The sequence below is a fragment of the Cuculus canorus genome, chromosome 9 (assembly GCF_017976375.1).
Source record: "Cuculus canorus isolate bCucCan1 chromosome 9, bCucCan1.pri, whole genome shotgun sequence".
Taxonomy (NCBI): Eukaryota; Metazoa; Chordata; class Aves; order Cuculiformes; family Cuculidae; genus Cuculus; species Cuculus canorus.
Window position 1 is genome coordinate 14,693,653 of NC_071409.1, and position 22,486 is coordinate 14,716,138.

Below are 22,486 nucleotides of genomic sequence, written 5' to 3' on the forward strand. Positions count from 1 at the left end.
CACTCACATCTCTATCACCAGCTCAGAAAGATTGCGTCCTGCAATCCTGCCGCTCCAAGCCTGCCCTGCACTGCCTCCCACCCCATTTCAGCAGAGGACGAGTCTGCCACAGTGGTGCTCAGACCCCTCTGAGGCTTTATTGAGCAAACAAGATTTGACAAGGATTTATTTTTTTAAAGAAAGACAGGTGCTCTCTTATACACAAAAAGCTATTTTTCACCCAACATTTCTGATCAGAGGAGTTGCATTTCACCCTCATACACCTAGCAGAAGTGTCAAGCTAACTCTGTCTTGATCTGGAGAACTGCCTCTTCTCCTGGGCACCAGGCCTGGGGTGGATGGGGGACAAGACAGGACTGGATCCCGGGATCAGCCTGGTACGCCACAGCACTTGGGAACTGGGCCACAGTCAAGCCACACAAGGTGCAAAAACCCTTTCCCGGGTGCCGGGGGTCCAATCTCATCCTGCAGCACAGGAAGCACAGGGGAATGCAGGGAAGACGGAGGGTGGGGTATGTGGTGGGGATCCCTGCCCACCTCCCACTCAGCTGCAACCAGGGAAGGGTGACAAAAGGAACTGACTCCCTGGGACAAGTCTGGGTTAGAAACACGAACTTGTGTCAGTGAAGGCAACCACAGGCACTGGCTGAGCGAGCTGCTCTCTGCGGTGGGCAGGGGTGACTGGGTGCTGCAAGGAGTGTGGGAAACACAGGGGATGACCAGGAGCAAAGAACTTGAAGGATCGGCCGTGGCCCAGACCATACGGCAGGTCCGCACCCCCCTCAGTTACTTGTCTTCTCCATCTGCAAAGAGGAAGAAATTAGAATTGCCCAGCCACTGCCTGCCTGGGGGCCTGGGGCAAGCTGGGAGAGCTTCCACACAGGGGACAGGGATAGAGGGAAGACCTCTGATCCCACTCACCTCTCTGCTCCTCCGAGTCACCCTCTGCCTCCTCCGAGGAACCTGCTGGGTGTTGCAAGAAAGTCCCACATCAGCTTACACTAATAACTGCATTAGCTGTGGTCCTCCTCCCTTTCCAGTCCTATAACCCCCACATTACACTGGTGGTTTTGTGCTAGGGGAGGTGTCCCCTGCAACCTCACATAGCCCAGGGCACAGCGTAACCTGCACATGGGCAAGCCAAAACCCACCCTCCTCTGCATGGGGCTCTTGCTGCCTTAACCATGGGGTGGCTGGGGCTTTCGCTGCCCAGTGCTGGACACCAAAAGAGCTTTGCCTTGGGGCACACAGGCTGCAGACCCACCCGTGCCAGGGGACTGGTATCCATCACAGCCAATCTTCGGTCTCTTCTCTCCATAGTGGGCACAGAGGCGGGCGCTGCCCGCCTGGTTACAGCACCAGTCATACAACTTCAGCTCCTGGTCTGGAGGCAAAGAAGGAGAGTAAGGGGCTGAAGGGAGAGGTGAGGGAGATGGGCTGGCAAAGCTGTCGTCTCAGCTTTCGATAGGTCCATGCTCCCTCCAAGGGCAACAACATGTCAGGAAACAGGTTGGCACAGAGATTAAAACGATTTACAGGCTACAGCAATGCCAGGATCAGTGGGGATGCCAGGGCTGGCTGTGCTTACCACGATACGGGGACGCCTGCCTGGAGAACCTCCAGTACCTCTCCTGCCGCCCCTCGACGAGCTGGTTCTGGCTGTCGTACAGGCAGCGGACACCAGCACCGTGCTGGTTGGGGGAGGCGGAGTGCAGCATGGAGATGCGGGCAGCCCACCAGCCTGCAACAGGGCAGAGATGAGCCTCAGCATAGCGCTCCCCAGACGCTATCCCTGCCTCAGGACAAGGAGCAGGGCCAGGATTTATACCTTGTTATCCATCACTCCCACCAAATCACCCATGGTGTTACCAGCATTTTGGAGAGACTGATGGACACCATCCAAGTGGTCCCCCAACACGAGACACTAGTGTTGGGGAGGGTATATCCCCGCTGTCCCCATGCAGCTTAGATCAGGTCCATCCAGTTTAACAAGACTGAGACAGGTCAGTGCTCATTCCTCCCCGTTTTCCTTGTCTTTGCAGGGAAGGGCAGCCCCTCCTCATTTTCCTTAAGTTCCCCTGCCTGCCCAGCTAGGAGAGACCCTGGCCACCCTTGCAGGGGAGATGGGGAGAGATAGCTCAGGGGCAAAGAAGTTAGAGAAGCAGTGTGTCCACTTGCCTCCCCGGCTGCTCTTGAAGCGTGGGTCCTGCTGCCCTTGCTGCAGGGAGCAGGGGCAGGTGGGTAGGCCCTGGCTCCATGCCCGTGGCTCCTGCTGCCGACCAATCCATGCCAGGCACTTCAGCCGGTAGTTGGTGCCCACACGGCTCTCCAGTCTGTAAATCCACAGCCCACGGAGGTCTGAACAAGGAGAGAAACCATGAGTTGTCACCTCTGGCCAAGTGGCTTGCAGGGACAGTTTCAGCTCTAAGTGATGCCGATGCTGTAAGCCTGTGTTGACCTCAGCCACGGGACCCCATGCTTAACAGTCACCCAATGGCAGAGGAGAGGTTTCTATCAAAGAAGAAAGCCTTGAGATAGAGCCATTGCAATAAAAAGGGTCCATAGGTATGTTAAGGACATTTCAGCCTCAGGGCATAGCCAGTATCCAGAGGCAGCATTTTATGGGCTTGAGGGGAAAGCTTGGCCTGAGTGAACTCAGGTGAGGGCCTTGCCACAGTGGCTGGATTTTATGCCCTAGGAATGTCCTTCCTACACAGCCTTTCCTCAATCTCTCAAGGGGCTGCATGTACTTGCCCTGGTGTGGCACTACCTGTGTTATAGCCCCTGAACTGATCAGGGCGATATTTAGCAGCTGGAGGTCTCCGAGTTAGGTCATCATTGCGGTAAAAGCCATCCCCACTGCAAAGGAAAAGGGGAAAATCAGGGCATGCTCTTCCCAGATGGGGTTATCCCAGACCCAGCCTGCCCTTCAACCACCACAATCCTGAGGTGGCAGGACCCTACAGCATCCAAACCTCAGCTTCAGGGACAGGAGGGCAAAGGAACCAGCTTCCCCAGCCCACTGCCTCCTCTGTGAATAGTGCAGTTAGTTGTGGGTGCTGCAAATGCTCCTGTTGCATCATGGGCTGAACCTCCAGGCATCTCAAGACCCCTGCAAGCAGCTTCCATGGTTTCCACTTTCTTACAGGGCAATATGGAGCGGAAACCCACGAGCAGTTGTGCACGGGTAAGCGCACACACACACACTCAGGCCGCCCGCGCTTCCTGTCCCGGCCACCTTTTCCTTCTCCAGCTGCAGCAAGCAGCTAATGAGCAAACCCCGGGGACAGCATGCACGGCCGAGATGTAATGCGAGGAGGCAGGAAGTGCCTGCTCCAGCCAAGCAACGGAAATCCCTTCCCTCAACTGGTGCAAAGTTCAACAAACATCCCATATTCCCCACTCCTTCTACTCAAACCATCAGGATGCTGCAGGCTTGGGACCTCAGAGGGATGCGTGGATCTTACAACAAGCACAGCTGGGCAGGTCAGCACGGTGCAGCGTGATCTAGCCACTAACAGGGCAATTCTGGTTGTGAGACCCGCATACGTTAGGCTGTATGGGTGTGCAGATCCCATATAGACTGTCCTCATCCTTGCAGGGTACCTCATGGGACATGGATTTAAGGATTAAACCAGGCAGAGGTAGGAGGAGGACACAGCCCAGTGCTCAGAGGAGGCAGTGGCAGGGTGCTAGGCCTTCTGTACCTGGTGTAGCCGATGAGCACGTTGGTGGCAGCCAGCCTGGTGTAATCCCATCGCATACCTCCATCCTGGTACAGCATCAGGACGTAGGACCTGAAGCCATCAGTGGTCAGGATGGCCTGGTATGTGATCGTCTGGGAAGAAGCATTGCAGACAGGTAAGAAAACAAGCACAGCTCTTTGGTTTAAAATTAGGGGTGTGGATGAGTTCTCACTGGGGCACGGCAGGGCTAAGATCCTGACATGCAAGGCAAACACAGCCTGGGGTTGTTTGCACTTTGCATGGAAAATTTAAGTTTTACTTTGGTGCTGTTCCACGAGAAGTTTCAACTTCACCCTGTTTTACGCTCCTGAAGAACAATGTTTCTCGTGCACAATAAACTTCCATCACAAAGATTTTACAGAGCAAGAAGACTTCAGCTAAAGATGTCCTCCCAAAAAACTGAAAACCACCAAACCATGGGCACAGCCCACTTCTTTTAGGCTAAAGTCTTCAAGATTGACCTTTTCCATAAAACTGGTTCTTAGTTTTAGAAACAAACAATGTGATCACCCATGGGACTTGTTGGGTTTTTTTTGACAACTCAACATGCCCTTGAGCTCCATCAGCCCCTTACCTTCCGGGTGTCAGTCCGTGCTGCATAGGCAGGTACTTTCTCCCAGGTGATCTTCAGCGTCCAGGCTGCAGAGTAGGAGGACCTCAGGTACTGACGAATCTTCGCTTCCACATCAAGGACAAACTGAGGCTTGGCCGTGTTGAGAGTGGGAAACTCCTGTGGTTGGGTACACCCACACCTGCATTAGCTCCCAGTAGAGCAAAGGCAGGTCTAGACTGGGGTCATGCACGGAGCACTGCCACTAAGGGTCTGGATGAGCTTTGGATGGCTCAAGACAACGAACAGCTCTTAGTTTTGGCCCAGAAAACGGAAATATCGCTCATAGGCTCCGTCAGTTGCTCACCTCAAGGGGCATCCACAGAATAGGTAACGAGTTTCTCATCAAAAGGTGTTCCATGCAACCATGCACTTGGGTGACTTTACTCACCTGGTAAAAGGTGGTGCCAACACCTTTGGAGAAGTCAGCATTGTCCCAAAACACTGCAATCATGGGAACATCCTCATGGCCATTGAAGCCACTGGGAGGAGGGTTGGGGTACGTGAAGATGCTGTTGTCCGAGGCTGGGAAAATGATTTGTCCATTATCTGTAAACTGAGCAGAGGGATCCCTCCATCAGGTGAGATCAGGACTGGTGGGACCTCACAGCATGAGGTGGCAGCCCTCCCATCTCCAAGTCCAATTTGAGCAATGGCCAAAGAAGACCACAACCAGCCACTGCCAAAGTGGCCACAAAGTCACCTCCTGCTGCAGATATGCCCTACCAGCTTCCCAACAGATTTGTGCAAGCAGGTGTCCCATTCCAGGCATGTGGCCCCTGGTGCCTCCCTCAGGGTTTTTGGTCACAGCTGCTTGCCCAGCAGCAAGTCAAGCCAAGGCAGACTCACGTAGAGAGAGTCACGCAGGGTTCTTCCAAATGGGAATCCAGTCTCAGGCTTGAAAAGTGGAGAAGTAAAATCCACCCTCCTTTGCACATACTCCCGATCATTTTCCCTTACTCCATATGCATAGAGGGGCACAGCTGGAACTGGAAAAGAAAACAAACAAGCAAAACAGAAAACACACTTACAACAAAGTCCTTGGTCTGTGCCAAAACCTCAAAGGACTGAAATGATTTTACTTCCAAAGGGACACAGCCTGGGCAGGCAGGAGGATGGGGGGACACTTGTTTCCCAAAAATGCAAGCTCTTGCACAGGAGTTCTTCATGGCACACCTGCCCCAGGGGTCCCAGCTTCAAATAGCCACCTTAGTCTCTGGGCACCAAATGTCCCCCAGGATGGTCCATGAGGAGGCTGGAGGTGGTCCTCCTGCCCCGGCTACCCCGTGAGCATCACATACCTGTGGGGCCAGGCAGCAGGGTCGGGGTGGCTGCCAGCCCTCCTGGTGGAGCTGGAAACGCGGGGAACGATGTGCGGGAGGTGACAGTGGCTGCTCCTGGCCTGAGGGGTACCTTCCTGCCCCCCGGGAGCGGGGCTGGCGGGGCCGGGCTGGTGGCGGCTGGGCTGCAGGACACAGCTGGGCGCACGGTGGCTGGGGAGCCCCCCTGGGCTCCCCCCTGGCCTGGGAAGGCTGCAGGGGCGCTTGAGCCACCAGCAGCAGGGGCTCTGTTTGTCAGGCTGGTGGTCACTTTGCCACCCAAGAACGACTGCAGGGTGGCAGGTGATGAGCCACTACTGGCAGGTCCCGGCTCTGGGATCTTTGATCCAGAGCTGCCAGCAGCAATCCTGGCACGAGGGAAGGCAGAGAGCCCTGGGATCCCCTGCGGTGGGGAGCGGGCAGTGGTCTCCGCAGCTGCCCCAGCTCCAGCAACCCTGGGAGGGAGTTGAGCCACGTCCCCTTGCCCTGCCATTGTTCCGGGGAGTACGGCGCTTGCTTCCCCGGGCACAGGGCTGTTGGCATCCCAGGAGGAGACCCCAGGACTTCCTGGCTGGTGGGGAGGCAGGAGCAGAGCAGCCCCCCCAGCAGCTGCAGTCCCCAGCCCTCCCTTTCCACCTGCAGAGGACCCCACTATCGACTCACGTGCTGGAAGCGGAGCAGAAAGCCCAGGGCCAGCAGATGCCTCCTCGGCAGCATTTTCTCTCTCTGGAGCAGAGGGCAGAGCCAGGGCAGCATTGGGGGATGTGAGGGCATGGGGGGACACTTCTCCCAGAGGTGCTGGCATCCCTGAGGCCACCTCATCTTCAGAAGACCATGGCTGAGCACTTCTAGCATCACCCACCAGCCCACCAGGTGCCCTCAGGGTATTCCCACTCTGGGTGCTGGGGGAAGAGTGGGGGTCTCCATTGGGTGCCAGTCCTGAGCTCAGCCCATGCCCAGGGAGGAGCAGAGCACCAGCCACTGGCGTGGCTGTGCCATCGGAGATGCTGCTGATGTCTGGAGCTACCGGGACCAGGGGCTGAGTCTCCTGGGGGGAGGTAAGGGCAGATGGGGTCAGTGCTCCCGATGCAGTCTGCACGATGGCTCCTGTGCCCCCTCTCAGGCTGGCACCGGGGGAAGGTGTGCCATTCGCCAAGGCTCCCCCGGGATGCTCCACCGCATTGACTGGACTCAGCTTTGCATCAGAAAGTCCAAGATCAGCCTTGTTCTGAATGCTGGTGGCAGACATAGGGGGTTCTTGGGGGCCAGCTGCCTCCAAGTCTGTGCTCAAACCACTGCCACCTTGAACAGCTCCAGGAAGACTTGCTCCATGGGCAATCTGGCCAGACATCCCAGGTGATGAAGACCCCACCATAGACGGGAAGGAAGATGCAGAGTGCAGCACAGCTCCCATTTCTCCATCAGTGGCTCCAGAACCAGCTGGTCTTTCTCCAGTGGGGGCCTGGGACTGTACTGAGGGCCCTCTGTCACCCACTTCTTCACCTACTCCTTCTCCTGCAGGAGGGGAGATGTCTGGCCCTGCACCCAGGGAAGGCTGTGGAGCTCCAGGAGCACCACCGACTCCTCCAAAGGCACTTGGGCTGTGTGTATCTGAAACGGAGGGTGCTGCGACTGGAGCACTGGGAGAGACATGGCTGGGTGAGGAACCTTCTCCTGGCAGTTGATCCATCCCAGCTGCCATCCCACTGCCTGCAGCAGCACTCAGGGATGGATCAAACCCAGTTGCGCTGCCCACTCCCCCCAGTGCTTGTTCTGTCGTGCCAGCTCCGAGCCCTTCCACTGCTGGCAGTGCTGGGTTTGTGTCAAGCTGGTGTCCAAGGGCAGGTGACGGGAGTCCTGCTGGCCCATAAGATGCTGAGCTGGGGCCATCCCATGCCGAAGTCAAGCCACTGCTTGGTCCATTAGCTCCAGGAAGACCTGCTCCCTGCGGAGCACCAGCTGCCATCTCCCATGGCTCTGGACCCCCAAGAGACGGAGGCACAGGTGCTCCTTGGGCAGCACCGAGGTCAGGGCTCACCGGTGTCTCTGCTGCAGCCCCTGGGGGTGGGTGAGCTACTCCAGGAGCACTGGGGGATTCACCAGGCAGGTGCCCTGGTCCTTCAATCCCCAAGAGGTCAGGCTCCAGCCCAGCACTGCCAGGAGGTGCAGGACCACGTGCTGGGGCTGCCCCTGCTCCTGCTCCACCTCCAAGAGCTGATGGAGAGGACATTTCAGTATTTGCCAAAGCTTCTGTTCCTCCAGCTGGCATCTCTCCAGTGTTAGTGGCATCCTGCTGAGCGTTGAAAGCTGAAGGACTCGTCTCCATGTAGGGACTTTCACTCTCTGGGTTCCCTGCCTCTGCCACATCCATTGTGCTTTCAGTCCCCTGTGCTGGAAACTCCGTGAGAGTTTCACTGTCCAGAGAGGCTGGAGACAGGCTGTCAGTGCCAGGGGATGCAGCTTGGATGGGTCCTGCTCCATCACCTGCTGAAACGGAGGATGTTGCAACTGGATCACTGAGAGAGGCAGGGCCGGATGGGGACCCTGCGCCTGGCAGTTGATCCATCCCAGCTGCCATCCCACTGCCTGCAGCAGCACTCAGGGATGGATCAAACCCAGTTGCGCTGCCCACTCCCCCCAGTGCTTGTTCTGTCGTGCCAGCTCCGAGCCCTTCCACTGCTGGCAGTGCCGGGTTTGTGTCAAGCTGGTGTCCAAGGGCAGGTGACGGGCGTCCTGCTGGCCCATAAGATGCTGAGCTGGGGCCATCCCATGCCGAAGTCAAGCCACTGCTTGGTCCATTAGCTCCAGGAAGACCTGCTCCCTGCGGAGCACCAGCTGCCATCTCCCATGGCTCTGGACCCCCAAGAGACGGAGGCACAGGCACTCCTTGGGCGGCACCAAGGTTGGGGCTCACCGGTGTCTCTGCTGCAGCCTCTGGGGGTGCGTAAGCTACTCCAGGAGCACTGGGGGATTCACCAGGCAGGTGCCCTGGTCCTTCAACCCCCAAGAGGTCAGGCTCCAACCCAGCACTGCCAGGAGGTGCAGGACCATGTGGGGACACTTGTCCTAGTGCTGGGGCTGCCCCTGCTCCTGCTCCTGCTCCACCTCCAAGAGCTGATGGAGAGGACATTTCAGTATTTGCCAAAGCTTCTGTTCCTCCAGCTGGCATCTCTCCAGTGTTAGTGGCATCCTGCTGAGCGTTGAAGGCTGAAGGACTCGTCTCCATGTAGGGACTTTCACTCTCTGGGTTCCCTGCCTCTGCCACATCCATTGTGCTTTCAGTCCCCTGTGCTGGAAACTCCGTGAGAGTTTCACTGTCCAGAGAGGCTGGAGACAGGCTGTCAGTGCCAGGGGATGCAGCTTGGATGGGTCCTGCTCCATCATCTGCTGAAACGGAGGATGTTGCAACTGGATCACTGAGAGAGGCAGGGCCGGATGGGGACCCTGCGCCTGGCAGTTGATCCATCCCAGCTGCCATCCCACTGCCTGCAGCAGCACTCAGGGATGGATCAAACCCAGTTGCGCTGCCCACTCCCCCCAGTGCTTGTTCTGTTGTGCCAGCTCCGAGCCCTTCCACTGCTGGCAGTGCCGGGTTTGTGTCAAGCTGGTGCCCAAGGGCAGGTGACGGGAGTCCTGCTGGCCCATAAGATGCTGAGCTGGGGCCATCCCATGCCGAAGTCAAGCCACTGCTTGGTCCATTAGCTCCAGGAAGACCTGCTCCCTGCGGAGCACCAGCTGCCATCTCCCATGGCTCTGGACCCCCAAGAGACGGAGGCACAGGCACTCCTTGGGCGGCACCAAGGTTGGGGCTCACCGGTGTCTCTGCTGCAGCCCCTGGGGGTGGGTGAGCTACTCCAGGAGCACTGGGGGATTCACCAGGCAGGTGCCCTGGTCCTTCAGCCCCCAAGAGGTCAGGCTCCAACCCAGCACTGCCAGGAGGTGCAGGACCACGTGCTAGGGCTGCCCCTGCTCCTGCTCCATCTCCAAGAGCTGATGGAGAGGACATTTCAGCATTTGCCAAAGCTTCTGTTCCTCCAGCTGGCATCTCTCCAGTGTTTGTTAGGTCCTTCTGAGCACTGGTGGCTAAACGACTCATGTCAGTCTGAGTATCTACATAGGGACTGCCATCCCCTGGACCTCCTGACTGGGCTGTTTCTCCTGCACCCTCGGTCCCCTGAGCTGGGACCCCACTGCTTGGCCATGAGAGTCCATCAGGTATGAAAGATGTTGGATTTGGGGCATCTAAAACTGAATTCAATCCAGTGCCGGGTCCCTCTGTTCCTTGGGAAGTGTCAGCTGCCATGCCCCATGGCTGTGGTCTTCCAACTGATGGAGACATGGGTGCTCCTGGAGCAACAGCAAGGTCGGGGCTCCCTGGCATCTCTGTCCCATGGTCAGTTGCAGGCAGAGTGCTGTCCCCAGTGCCTGGGGGTGGGTACGCAGCCCCAGGAGAGCTGGAAGTGTCCGTGGAGAATGGCAGGGCAGCAGGAAGCAGACGTGGCTGTTCTCCAGCAGGGTTCTGCCGTGGGGCAGGCTGCAGGGATGGCTCAGCCAGATCCACAGCTCCCACATATCCTGTGGGCAGCACAGTGGCCGGGACTGGGGCATTCATGTCACTCTGTGCATCAATGGGAACCCCTGGGGCCAGCAGTGAGGTGACCTTGTCCACTGTTGCTGCAGGCACCTCACTGACTGCAAGCAATGGGGATGAACCAGGAGTGTCTGATGACATCCCAGGAGCTCCCTGCCCATCCCCACCACCGGCTGGTGTCAGTGAAGCAGACGAGCTTAGAGCTGCCTGGCCAGGAAGGAGAGAGGACTCCCCTGGATTTCCTACTGTTCCTGATATCATCACACTCTCTGGAGGCAGGTGGGATGCATCGGCTGTGCTGAATGCACCATTTACGGCATCTCCTGCATCTCCGGGCACTGAAGCCAAAGGTCTTTCTGTGGCAGCCAGGGTAGTGTCTCCCAATGGGTCTGGGGTGATGCCCACAGCCCTGCTCATTGCCCCATCCTCCTGGGTAATGAGCAGAGTCCCAGCACCAGGGCCGGGCCGTGAGGAGCTGGTACTGTCTTCACTCTGGATATCTACAGGCAGGGTTACACCTTCCTTGACCACTCCTGTAGCTGTGTCCAGCCCTTGACTCAGCAGCACAGTGACGCCGGTACCCATGGGGCTGCCAGCAGTTGGCTGTGGCCCCCAGGTGATGGCCTGTGAAAAGGTGGAGGGGAAGATCACATCACCAACAGTGGGGTCTAGATCTGCTCCTTCTCTGGCCACGTCCACGAGAACATCCTCATTCACATCTGCAGAGAGAAGGGTGGTCGCCGGGGGTGCATTGGAAGCAGGTCCTGTTACATCATGCTCCGCTTCTGGGGTGAGAGCAGGGAGCTGTGTGGAGATGGAGGCAGCAGTCATGGCTGCAGTGGGAGCAGCCAAACCCCTCTGGTTTTCTTGAGATGGGTTAAGAGGCTTGGTCGCATTGGTCAAAGTTGGTATTGTAGAGACATAGCTGCTCGCCGTCGTCACCAAATCTCCCATCTCGGACCCAGGAGGGAAGGTTGGGCTCACCGAGCTCCGCTCAAGGATGCTTTCAGCTATCTCAGCATCAGCTACTGTGGTGCTCATCTCTGCAGTGCCCGTCCCCAGGGCATGGGGCCACTCTGTCTCTTCGGCAATGGGAGAAGCTGTCCCCACAGTAATTGGCCCCTCGGTAGTGACAGGGACAGCTGCAGCAGCCCTGAGCCCTGCAGAGAAGCACAAAGCAGAGCATTACTCGGAGCCAGCAGCCTGCCAGGCTCAGCCCCTCCAGGTGAGCTTCTGAATGCTCTGCCTCTTCTTAAACCCCACTGCCTCATGCCACGGCCTTACAAGGCTCTGATTTAAAAGTCAAGCAGCACAGCCTGGGCTGCCTTAGGCACAATTCTTCACAGCACCCTCTGCATCCCCAGCATCAGCAGCCACCAGCTGAGAGAAAGCACAACACATCACGAGTCAGGGAGAGACCCAGGTGCAAGCGCAGAAGCCAAGGCAGCCCCAGTTGTGATGGGGATGGTGCCTCCTGGCCATTGGGAAGAATTAGAGCCCAGTAAGTCTAGTTCATAGCCCCAGGGGTGTCTGTGGAGCTCTGCCACCTGATGACAGCCCTCAGCCCTCTTTGCCTCACTGGTGGGATGCCTCCGAGTGCAGTTGCTCCTGTGGAGCCAGAGGGGTTCTTGCCTTTTTTTGGCTTTCAGGTGTCTGAGAGACATTTAAAAACACTTTACCCAAAGCCAGGGCTTGGTGAAGCATTCTCTGAATGCAAATGTCTTCTTACCTTCTGCAGTTAAAGCAGGTTCACTAAACATCTCCCAGTGTGGGAGCCTGCCTACTCCTTCCCTGTCCTATTTGCCCCAAGCTGGATGCAGGCATCCAGGGGTTCCCTGCTCATGGAAGGAATACTCAGCATCTCCCAGGACCAAGCCCTGCTTACAGCTCCCTCCTCTTGTTGCTGAAATCCTGACCCACATCAAGGAATTCCTCTGAAAGGGGAAGGAGACACCACGTCGCATCCCAAGAGTTTCTCCTGGCACCCACAGATGATGTTTCACCCAGTCTTATTTTTAGGACAGAGATGTGGGCTCTGGGGAGACAAAGCTGCCACCGTTGGCTCCAGGAGGAGCCAGGTGGATCTGCTGACACTTGTTTTTAGGCAGCTGCAATTAGAGGAGACAAAGGGCACCCCGAGGGTGAGACCCAGCAGGGTTTCACTGCAGCCTGGGTTTCACCACAGCTCGACAGCCCGAGCCTGCTCCCTGTCCTGGTGCTCCGGTGCATCAGGTTCCCCCTGCCAGGCAGCCAGATACCCCTGCAGAGGAGGTGCCTCCAACCTCACCAGCAGCTCAGCTCATTAGTTTGTGAATAACTTGTGCTGGAGTCACTGATGAACTCCTACGCCAGACCAGTCCTTGAGGGCCCAGTCTCTTCCAGCCTCCCCGTGTCCCTGCCAGCAGGCTGCCTGCTTGCCATCCCCTTCCTGCTCTTCTGTCTTTCCCCACCTAAATAAGGACTTGGCAGCAACTACCATCAGCCAGAGAATTTCACCTGCTTCCCTCCTCCTGTCAGAGAAAAAAAAAAGTCAAGTGCCCCCAGGTTAGTTTAGCTCACTCCATCCCAGTAAATCCATGTTTTATCTTAATTCTCTCATGCAGAGCATGAAATGTCATCTACTCCACACGGCCCAATCACAGGAAGCTTGTGCAATAGGGACCCTGTATTTGCTCTTCCCTGGGACACGGAAGGGATGGGAGCATCCCTGGAGCCTCACTCTGCCAGCTGGCTGCCTTTGGCTCCCTTGCTGGAGGGGAACAGGCTCCCAGGCTGGGCTCTTGCCTCTCCCACAGGTCTAAACCTGCAACAAGCCCCTCAGAGTGATGCCTGCCCCGTAAAACATTTTTCTAGCCCTTTTTCTGCCATGTGTTGCAAAGACTGGTCGTAAGAGGAGTTTCCAGTGCAGCCAGGAGGACAAAGCATCTCACAGGTGTACCTGCTGTGGCCTGCAAGAACTTGGGTAGCACGTGTGCTAGCAAAAAAATAGAGGACGTACCTTGCAGAATCCATATGCAGCATCCCACAAAGGTGGAAAGTGTCCATCTCCTGGTCCCCATGCCTCACGCCTTCAAGCAGGCAGAGAGCTGGGGAGCTCCAAGGGAGGTGAGAGCAGCAAGGAGCAGCTCCGTCCGTCCGTCCGTCCGTCCCTCCCTGCCTGGCTCTCCTGCAGAGCTGGAGTCCTGCAGGTGCAATCTCACTCCTGCTCCCTCCTATTTATGGGGATGGCAGAAGGAGGCAGGTTGCAGTCGCCGTCCCCTCCCATCCTCGGTGCTTTCCTCCTAATGTCCCTGTCACCATTCCCTTCCTGCCAAGCCCTCCCCTTCCCAAGGGCTGGATGTCCCATTCAGCCAGGGCATGAGTTGGGGGTTACCCAAAGGACACCCAAAGGGACTCAGTCTCCCTGGAGACCTGGACACAGCCTAGTGCAGCTCCCTGGGTCACCAGCACAAGCTGGAAAAGCTGAGCCAGGAGCAGTGCATGGCACTGCTAATAGCGGCATGGCAGCCTCCCCATGGACCCCACAGGACATTCTCCCCACAGCAGTTTCCTTGTGGTCCCTATGGGAGCGGCTCCCCACAACAGCCAACCCACGGACCCCACAGGACCTTCTCCCCGTGCAGGGAGCAATGGGTAATGGGGCACTGCCAGCTGGTGCCACCATGCTTGTAGGGACATTGTGGCCACCAAAACTGGTGGCTGAGCCGTGTCTCAGACCAGGTCAAGGCAGGACGCAAACCCCTGTTTGGCTCAAGGCTTCACAGGAGCAGAGGAAGGTTTTAAAGCAGGGAAAGGTAAGGCTGGGGGCAGGTCCTGAGGTGCCAGCTGAGCCCTCAGGACTTGGCTGCAACTGGGAGCCCTGGGCATCCCTATCCAGGGCCCTAGTGGGGTTTTACACTTGCATCTCAGTATGGGCGCACCAATGCTGGTGTGCTGGGAGTGGGTGAAGGGCCAGGGAAGCCCCTCTGCAAGGTGGGACCATCATCCACAGAGGCTGGAGCAGACCCAGCCCTCTTTCTTTGCTAGAGGGATCCCCTGGGTCACTTCACCCCTGTGTCTCCCCTTCCTCCTTTCCTCTGGAGCAGCAATTCCTGCTCCCCCTCTTTGGAAGAGCTGCCAGCTCCCCCCACAAACACACTCCCCGCACCATGAACAGCATTATGCAAACCCCCACCACTACATGGTTTTGTAATCAATTTAACGCCTCTTAACCAGAAATGCCCCCAGGCGATTGCTGCACAGTGTTATGAGAGGTGTTGTCAGGCAGTACACAGTGTCCCGCTGGAGCTGGTCTCCATCAGGCAGGCAGCAAAGGTAAGGAATGCCGAGCAATACCCCAGCCGCTGCCCGGGAGCGTCAAGAGGGAAAAGCCAGGGGAAGCCAAGTCACGGCCAATGAAACCCCATCCTATAAACCCACGCATTACCCCCGGCAGCAGGAACAGAGGACAGACGGTAAATGAGGGGAGAGCACCGGTCTACCGGAACGAATGCCTGCCTGACGAAGAAAATGCCAGTGTGGGGGCAAAGCCAGGAGAGAACAGTGAGTCAGGGGCGCGTGCAAGCAGCACTGCAGCTCACGGGGTGATCACTCAGCCAGTGACCACCCAAGCAGCTGCCACACCTGGGCTGATGGAGGATTAGAAGGATGCAAACCCACCGTGGGACAGTCATTCCTGCCTGTGCTGACGATGCCATATCACTTTGGAAAGCCACCCAGATGGGGAATATGTGCTGACACTGGAGAGAGTTGCTTCAGCTGGTGTTTGAGGTGCAAAATGTGGTGGGAACCACAGGGATTGATGCAAACATGGTGTTTAGCATAAGGGAAAATAAGTCAGCTGAAGCAGGGCGCTTCCAGCCCATCTTGCAAGCTGCCGCTCATAGTGTGCTGGGACTGGCACCCCCTGGAGACCCTCACACCTGTGCCTCCTGCCCATGCTGTCCCCAAGAAGCCCTATTTCCTTGCTGCTTCTCCAGCAGAGTCACACGGGTAGCAAACCAAGTTCATCCCTCTGCTCTGGCATTGGCACACCCTCCCAGGAAAGCCTGCAGCCACCGTGGGTCAATCCCTCATCTCAAAGATGTTGCCCTGTTCCCACCCTGGGAAGGGACTTTTCATTCATTGATTCTGCTGCTATGCCTGAAACAAAGGTCCCAGCGAGCCACCGGCTCCTGCAAGGGTAACCATCATCCTCCATTTTGATGGACCAAAGCACTGGATGGGCATTGGAGCCCTTCAGGAGCCCACAGCCAGGAGGTAATGCTGTGAATCCCAGCACCCAGGGGCTCTGCACCATCCAGCAGCCTTCCTGGAATCAATAGCCTTGTTGTTCCAGCCCCATGGAGATTATAGCATCTCCTACTGGCACCGCCCTGGCCTCCTGGCAAGGGCATTTGGAGAGGGCTGGGGGGGGGGAAGGGGGCACCGGGTTATCCATCAACCCCACAGGTTCTGGGTGACTTGGCAAACTGGGCGTGTTGCAACACCCTCCTGCCGGACAGCAGGAGCTGGGCTATAGCCACTAGCGGAGGTGAAGGGGAGGGGGTCACGGGAAGGGGCAGCTGTGTCACAAGGGATTCAAGGTGCACCTCATGGTGCTGTTGGGACCATCAAAACCAACAATCCCTCTGGGTGCAGGGTCTGCTCCTCAGGACAGTGCTGATAGATAGTGGGTTACAGGATAGAGGCTAAGAAATTATTTGCAGGCTGGGAAAGCAGTGGGACATGGATCTGACCTCTTGGGACACGGATCTGACCTCTTAAGACCCCTTCAGTCAGGGGTCCATGGCAGGCAAGCAGCCTTGAGGTGAAGATGGTGGCCAGCATCCTCAAGGAAGGCAGGCACAGCGAGCATGGGCAGTGTCAGGAGCTTGTCAGAGCTCTGTGTCCTCAACACCAGGGCAGTGCCCAGCATCCTCATGGGAACCATGTCCCCCCATCATGCCTCTCTTCTCCCTCCTGGGCTGGGTGGCAGAGGGGCTTGGCAGGACTGGAGTATCTCTTCTTCCTGCCGCCCCCCAACCACAATAATGGTGGAAGACAGCTGTGCTGGCAGGGGACAGCAAGTGCCCCGGTCACCTTTTCATCCCAACACTTCAGGACCTTTTCCTCCCTTTGTGACGCAGTTTGGCTCCATTACCCTGGCCTTGGCTCCCAGCCATGTCCTGGGGTCTGAAGTTATGGATTCAACAGCCGGAGAAATCAGCCCAGTGGGATGTGACGTGGGAGGACTCTTGGCCTGGCTCCACAGCGTAGGCAGAGCATGAGGATTTCTTTCCCAGAGCCCCACTAGGCATCCAACATGGGAACCCCTTCCAAAAGGCTTTGCCCAGCTCCCTGCCCAGGTGCTAAGGGACTTCTGTTGGTACTGAGGGCTCCAACAAGCCCCCAAAAGCCAGGCAGCATCCTGTAGAGCAAAGGAGAAACCCTGGCATGCGAGGGTCATCCCAAATGGAAGCAACCCAATGAGCTGCTTGGGCTGAGCCTCCAGCCCCAGCTCAGCTTCTCATAGCCAATGGAGCTGGCAGGCAGACGGATGATCCCAGGATGTCTTTCCCCATCCTATCTGGCTGCTGGCTCCTTCCCAGCTGGGTGACAACCCAGGGACATTAGGAGCCACCCTTGGGTTTGGCATCCCACGGCCCCGTGCACCCCCTTCCAGCCGTCCCTGTACTGGCTCAGGCTGCCAGCAAGGAGCAGGGTTCAGCTGAAATAACCCCCAACGCGCAACATTGCTATTTTGCTAATTATTTCAGTTTTCAATCTCCCGGCGAGGTGACTTGCTTAGGCTAATAATTGCTTCAGTTGGATTTTATCTGGGTAATTAATCAGTTAATAAATGACTTTGCTGCAGGGGGACAGACGCTGTGGCTGTCTGCTTAGCTTGGGACTGGAAAAAAACAGGGAAGGAGTACAGCCCACGGGATTTCCACGGTCCCACGGTGCGCACAGCTGCGCCAGCAGCTGCGGGGTGTCACAAGGTGGAGAGGACCAAAGCAGGGACCCCCAGCCTGTCGGGGTTCCGAGCCATCCTCAGGAATGTCTGTGGTGTCCCTGCCAGGAGGGGACAGCCCTGAGCCCATCTCTGCTGCGAAGCTTTTGAGACTCAGTTGGTTTTCTTTGCGAAGCCAAAAATTGGAAAAGGCAGCTTGGAAAGAAATGAGGTTTTTACCTTTGCTATGAAAAACGTGAGATTTCCGTTTGCTGCGCAGCCCATGTTGGCATGGGCGTGCTTCTCCATCAATGATATTGCAGGAACGGCAGGGAGAGCCAGCGCGGGGCTCTGGCTTCACTCGCCCCCTGCGTTGCAGGGCTCAGGAGCCGGGCTGGTCCCAGGACAGAACTCGAGTGGGACAGGGGGGGCTCTTTTCCTCTCCTGCCTCCGTCCCAGAGCCACCCCTGGCTCCCTCCTGGCCCGCTCTGGATAAAATTGGCCCTGGCCCATCTCCCAAAGACCTCAGGGTTGCAGATCCTGAGGTCACCATCACCAAGCTCCTGAGGGCCTTGGGCACAATGGTACCGGGAGTTTCAAGTCTTCTTTGTCTCATCCATCGGTCGCCAATTTGGCTTTAATACCTGAGCCAGCTCAACCCCAGAGCCGCAGGTTCCCCTCCTCCCAGCCTCCTGGCAGTGCTGGCACGAAGGTTCCATCACAGGAGCCAGGTCTGGTGCAGGGTGGTGGCAAGGCTCAGGCTCTACAGACAGGCGGTGGCAAGGGGAAGGGTCTTCCCAGTCCACTGGGGGACTGGAGGTCCTCTAGGTGTGTACAGTGAAGGATGGGGGTTCCCAGGTTCAAGGGGAGCTGTACAGATTACCCCAAAAGGTTGCACAGCTGTGGAATAAGGAGCTGGGAGCAGAAAGCTTGCCAGTTCACACGGGTGCCAGCCCTGCAGGTCCCGGCCAGATGAGGAGCAGCAGTCAGGTCCTCCTCTTCCCTCGCCACCCCACTGCCAGGCCAGCACATGGGAACAGCGTCTGGAGATCCACACGGAGCTGAAGGGAAAGGACAACCATCAAACCATGCTGAGGAAGTTTCCTACTCCAGGTCCCCACCTAGGAAGGGCCTGATCCTTGACCTCAGCAGCTAAAGGAGGGTGTACTCTTCATCTCAAAGGGCTCCGGGTAATATTCATTGCAAGACCCAGCTGATCCCCTCCTGCTGGTAAGCCAGACCCCTTTCCCAGCTGGCTGGACCATGGCTAGCAGATGCAAAGTGGCACATCATCCCAGCACACCTCACCTTGGACAACACCATCTCCTGCACCGTGGTGTTCCCCAGGTCCAGGGGAATGGTTAGCTGCAGTGACAGAAAGAGAGATGCACCTACGGACAAAAAAGATGGCTCTGGTTATTGCCGTTGAACCCTGGGCTGTGCCAAAGCATCTAGGGGTGTCTCCCATGATCACTGACAGAGACACAGGACATCCTGTCGGGTTATTCATGTCATGGACACTGCACTGTCAGGAGAACAACCCTCCAACTGTAAGCAAACCACACATCTCACAGAGCACCAATGCCTCTGTACCGAGAGCACAGCAAAAGCAGTGGTTCTCCAGGACACTCTGCAATGGACCCTGGAAGCCCAAAGCCACCCATGCTGGGGGGTGGCGATGCCCACAGGGCTCTGCACTTACTGGTGTTGGATGTGGGATTGGGACAGACTGGTGGCATCGTTGACAGGTCTGCAGGGGTGCTGGGAGTAACCTCCGTGATCTGAGTTGAGTCAGTGGCAGGGGAAGAGGGCTCTGTGCCTGGGCAAAGCAATGTTGCGTTAGCACTGTCTCCAGAGAGGTGCAGGATGGTCTTACAGCTGAGGACAGACCAAGCCTAAATAAAGCCACCCAAGCGCATGCCCAGCATCCTCACAGGGATTTGTGGCCCTGGCCATGCCCCTGCCCTCCAGATGCCCCACGGCTGTACTCACTTGTGGCTGCACTGGAGGTCTCAAGTGCTGTCAAGGTGCTTGAGTTTGACTTCTTGGTCAGGGTGGAGATGCCAGGGGTGGTCCTGGCTGTGGTCCCCACTGGCTGGGTGTGATCAGGGGTGGTCCCAGGAATGCCTGTGATGGTATTGGGGTCAGACGTGGTATCTAACAGAGTTGTCAAGGGCTCAGACGATGTGTCTGTCTGTGCTGGTGCAGTGGGAGGAAGCATGGTGGGAGAAGAGGCACTGCTGGTCCACAGGGCTGTGCTGGATCTCTCCAGGGTGGAGGCTCCTCTTTCAGGGTTGGAGGGAGGGATGGTGACTGCAGTGGTGGAGGCACTGTTGGGCAGCAGTGCTGAGGTTTCCTTGGGTGTTGAGGAGGTAGGGTGAGTCAGGGACACAGTCGCTGTCACATCAATGGTGGTGGTCCCTGCAAAGAGGTGGAAGAGTGAGGCACGGAAGAGTTGGCAGTGAAAGGCTAAGACCGTGGCTGTGCCAGGTACAGCGCAGCACCACCAGCAGCATGAGTTCCTCAAAGGACCCAGAGCTATACCCTTCAGCAGAGGAGCGTTGGGACTGGGGATTCGCTGTCCTGTGTCAACCCAACACAGGGATCACTGAGTGGGCATCAGCAAGGCAGGCCACATAACGCCCCCCCAGCCCAACAAAGCAGGAAAGAGTCATGGGCATCGCTGGTCTCAGTTTTGGGCTACGAACTCCTGTAGGTGCCAGCGCTAAGATCCGTACCACCACCTTCACCCATCCCTGCAGGAAGTCAGACAAACTCGTCTGACGGGAAGAGCAGTGCAGGAACTGGTGACCGTGAGACGGCTGGAACCGAAGCAGCAACAGTTTACACAAAGCCCTCAGCTGCAGATAGTCAGGAACTGATAGCGCCGGGTAATAATAATGGCAACGGGGGAACAGCCCCTAAAGGGGGGCCATGGAGGAACAAATTCCAGCTTGCAGGTCAAGGCGAATCATTAGAGACATGCTGAGACCCATGAAAGCTCTGCGGGGAGGGCTAAGAGACATGGGATGCTGTCCTTTCTGCCCACATGGACCCCATGTTGGGACAGTCTGCTGTCCCTGGGGAAGCCCAGGCATCTGTAACCCTCTCCAAAAGGATGCACAAAAAAGCCTGGCTGTCTGATCATGTGTCAAGGGATGCCTGCAAAGTGGCAGCTTTGAGATAGCAGACTGGATTCCCTGGTGATTCCAGCATAAACCCTGTGAGTCTGATGCTCAGCTCACATGGGAATGGGGAACCAAGACATGAGCCGCTGGCTGCTTTCAGCCAGCCCCACCAGAAACTCCCGAAGTTCCCCAGCAGCCATTCCCTCCCTGAGCTGTTGCAGGCAGCAGCTGGTTAAATAATAACGTGGAGAAGGGCATAGGTCTGATCCCAGCCCGTGCTCAGGTGGGTGTCTGCACTAAAGGGCCTCATCCTCACACAAAGGAGCAGCTTTAAGTCCACCTCTGCTTCCCATTTAGTAAACAGCAAACAGCACCTACAGCGCTTCACTCCCTGCACCCCACAAGCACCTGACGCAGGCGAAGCACCCCACCGCCCCGGGAAACAATGTTTCTCGCTCCCCACCCACCCCACGGAAAGCATTGCACCCCATTCAGCCCTTACCCAGCGTGAGGTGCAGCACGGCGAGGACGGCGAGGCTCAGCAGCAGCAGGAGCAGCCCCCCTCTCCACCTGGCCATGTCCAGATGGCTGGAAGCTGATGCCCCCCGCTCCAAGTGTTCCCCACGGCCCCAGCACTAGGGTTTCTGGGTCTCCTTTTCCCAGTAGAGAAGGAGCATTCAGGTGGGTCCTTTTACTCCGCAGGTGCTGCCCGTGAAGGGGAGGTGTCCGCCCAACACACTTCGAGGGACTGGTGCAATGCTGAGCAGATATCAGCTGCACGGCCGGACCCGGAGCAGCCGCAAGCAGCTGGCAGGGCAGGCCACCACTGCTGCAGACCAAGACCCTGCACCCGTGGACCGTGCTGTTGTCTGCCTGCTGAGGGGATGGTGACAATAGGAAAAAGCCCAGAAAAGCAGCCGTGCTGCCTGACACCGTCCCTGCACTTCACCACAAGGGTGTTCAGCGGTTCCCAGTACCAACGCCCTCAGGAGACAACAGCCTGCTCCGTCTAAGGGTGAGGAACTGGCCGAGAGAACAGGCGGCGCTCAGGAAGGGCGTGCTCCGGGCTGAGGGTTTGTCCCCTGGACTGTCTGTACAAGCATCACTTCCCCATGTCACAGCATGTCACGGCTGAAGCGCGCCACTGACAGCCGGAGTCGCTTCCTTCTTCTTGGGGTCGGGGACAAGACCAGTCAGAGGTGGCTGCAGGCACTGGGACACGGTACAGGCGCTCCACAGGTGAACAGGCACGCTGGAGGTCTGCACGGGTACAGGGGGACACTGCCAGGGCACAGCCGGGCTGAGGGCATCACCGGAGTACGGTGCCGGGGAGCTTTTGTGCTGTAGGCATTAGGCCAGGGTACAGGTACTCTTCTCAGCGTACGGTCACTCTGCTGGGATGCAGGAACAGCAGAGGGATGCGCACAGCCCGGGGCACGGGGCACGGTACTGTCTCCCTGCCTGCTTTGGGTGCACAGAGCCGGGTGTCACCAGGGTACAGCTGCAGCCACAGGGTAAAGGCTCCTGGGAGAGCCACCGGAATACAGGAACACCGATGGGACACAGCTGCCCAGGCAGGGGCACTGCCAGGGTACAGTCACACAGTCAGGGAACAGCTGGGGTACAGCCACACTGCTGGGGTACAGTGGGGTACAATGACACTTCAGGGGTACAGCAGGGTGACACAGCCAGGTAGAGCCATAATGAGGAGTATGGAAAGTTACAGCCACACTGCAGGGGTACAGTCACATCACCATGATACTGCCACACAGCTGGGGTACGCTCACACTGCAGGGATACAGCCAGGGTACAGCCTCCTTCCGGGGCACAGCCGCACCGCCTGGGTACACCACTGGGGTACAGTTACACTGCAGGGGTACAGCAGGGTACAGCCACACTGCCAGAGTATGGTTACACTGCAGGGGCACAGCAGGGTACAGCCACGCTGCCGGGTCACAGCCACACTGCAGGGCTACAGTGGGGTACAGTGGGGTACAATGGTCACACCGCCAGGATACGGTGGCACTGCAGAGGTGCCGCAGGGTGCAGTCACCTCGCTGGGGTGGAGCGGAGTGCGGCCCCACTACCGGGACGCAGCCAAACTACCAGGGTACAGCGGGACCCCTCCCAGTGCCCGGTAAAGACCCCCACCCGCGGG

At 57.5% G+C, this 22,486-nt stretch overlaps 3 protein-coding genes across 5 annotated transcripts; all 3 read right to left on the reverse strand.

Annotated features, from left to right (window-relative positions):
• Positions 1–118: 118 nt before the first annotated feature.
• On the reverse strand, positions 119–8,724 carry LOC128853044 (mucin-4-like). 3 transcript variants are annotated; one of them, XM_054074560.1, is made up of 11 exons: positions 6,339–8,724; positions 5,206–5,345; positions 4,748–4,912; positions 4,321–4,476; positions 3,708–3,838; positions 2,771–2,859; positions 2,179–2,358; positions 1,589–1,741; positions 1,265–1,384; positions 922–963; positions 119–803 (listed from the first exon to the last, which is right to left on the reverse strand). In XM_054074560.1, the coding sequence occupies exons 1-11, from the start codon at positions 8,515–8,517 to the stop codon at positions 787–789; spliced, it is 3,372 nt and encodes a 1,123-aa protein (XP_053930535.1). In that variant the 5' UTR covers positions 8,518–8,724; the 3' UTR covers positions 119–786. The 3 variants fall into 3 exon arrangements, with proteins under 3 accessions (XP_053930535.1, XP_053930534.1, XP_053930536.1); XM_054074559.1 differs by having other exon boundaries at positions 922–966; XM_054074561.1 differs by lacking the exon at positions 6,339–8,724 and adding an exon at positions 5,658–6,324 and having other exon boundaries at positions 922–966.
• On the reverse strand, positions 8,625–13,437 carry LOC128853035 (collagen alpha-1(I) chain-like). Its single transcript, XM_054074536.1, has 3 exons — positions 13,265–13,437; positions 8,724–11,426; positions 8,625–8,638 (listed from the first exon to the last, which is right to left on the reverse strand). The coding sequence occupies exons 1-3, from the start codon at positions 13,323–13,325 to the stop codon at positions 8,625–8,627; spliced, it is 2,778 nt and encodes a 925-aa protein (XP_053930511.1). The 5' UTR covers positions 13,326–13,437.
• A 3,563-nt stretch (positions 13,438–17,000) lies between these two features.
• LOC128853072 (protein let-653-like) lies at positions 17,001–22,139 on the reverse strand. The gene is made up of 5 exons (XM_054074861.1): positions 20,831–22,139; positions 19,193–19,621; positions 18,903–19,019; positions 18,509–18,591; positions 17,001–18,261 (listed from the first exon to the last, which is right to left on the reverse strand). The coding sequence occupies exons 1-5, from the start codon at positions 20,904–20,906 to the stop codon at positions 18,187–18,189; spliced, it is 780 nt and encodes a 259-aa protein (XP_053930836.1). The 5' UTR covers positions 20,907–22,139; the 3' UTR covers positions 17,001–18,186.
• Positions 22,140–22,486: the final 347 nt, after the last annotated feature.

Excerpts from the sequence above, each read along its gene's own strand:
- LOC128853072 (XM_054074861.1), bottom strand. The coding sequence starts at position 20,906 with ATGGCCAGGTGGAGAGGGGGGCTGCTCCTGCTGCTGCTGAGCCTCGCC. Across the intron at positions 18,592-18,902 it reads CAATCCCACATCCAACACCA|GTGCATCTCTCTTTCTGTCA; the intron begins GTAAGTGCAGAG and ends TTTTGTCCGTAG. Across the intron at positions 18,262-18,508 it reads AGGAGATGGTGTTGTCCAAG|CTCCGTGTGGATCTCCAGAC; the intron begins GTGAGGTGTGCT and ends CTTTCCCTTCAG.
- LOC128853035 (XM_054074536.1), bottom strand. The coding sequence starts at position 13,325 with ATGGGGACCAGGAGATGGACACTTTCCACCTTTGTGGGATGCTGCATA. Across the intron at positions 11,427-13,264 it reads CTGCATATGGATTCTGCAAG|GGCTCAGGGCTGCTGCAGCT; the intron begins GTACGTCCTCTA and ends GCTTCTCTGCAG.
- LOC128853044 (XM_054074559.1), bottom strand. The coding sequence starts at position 8,517 with ATGGCAGCTGGTGCTCCGCAGGGAGCAGGTCTTCCTGGAGCTAATGGA. Across the intron at positions 2,359-2,770 it reads GTTCAGGGGCTATAACACAG|ACCTCCGTGGGCTGTGGATT; the intron begins GTAGTGCCACAC and ends CTCCTTGTTCAG. Across the intron at positions 1,742-2,178 it reads CTTCAAGAGCAGCCGGGGAG|GCTGGTGGGCTGCCCGCATC; the intron begins GCAAGTGGACAC and ends GCCCTGTTGCAG.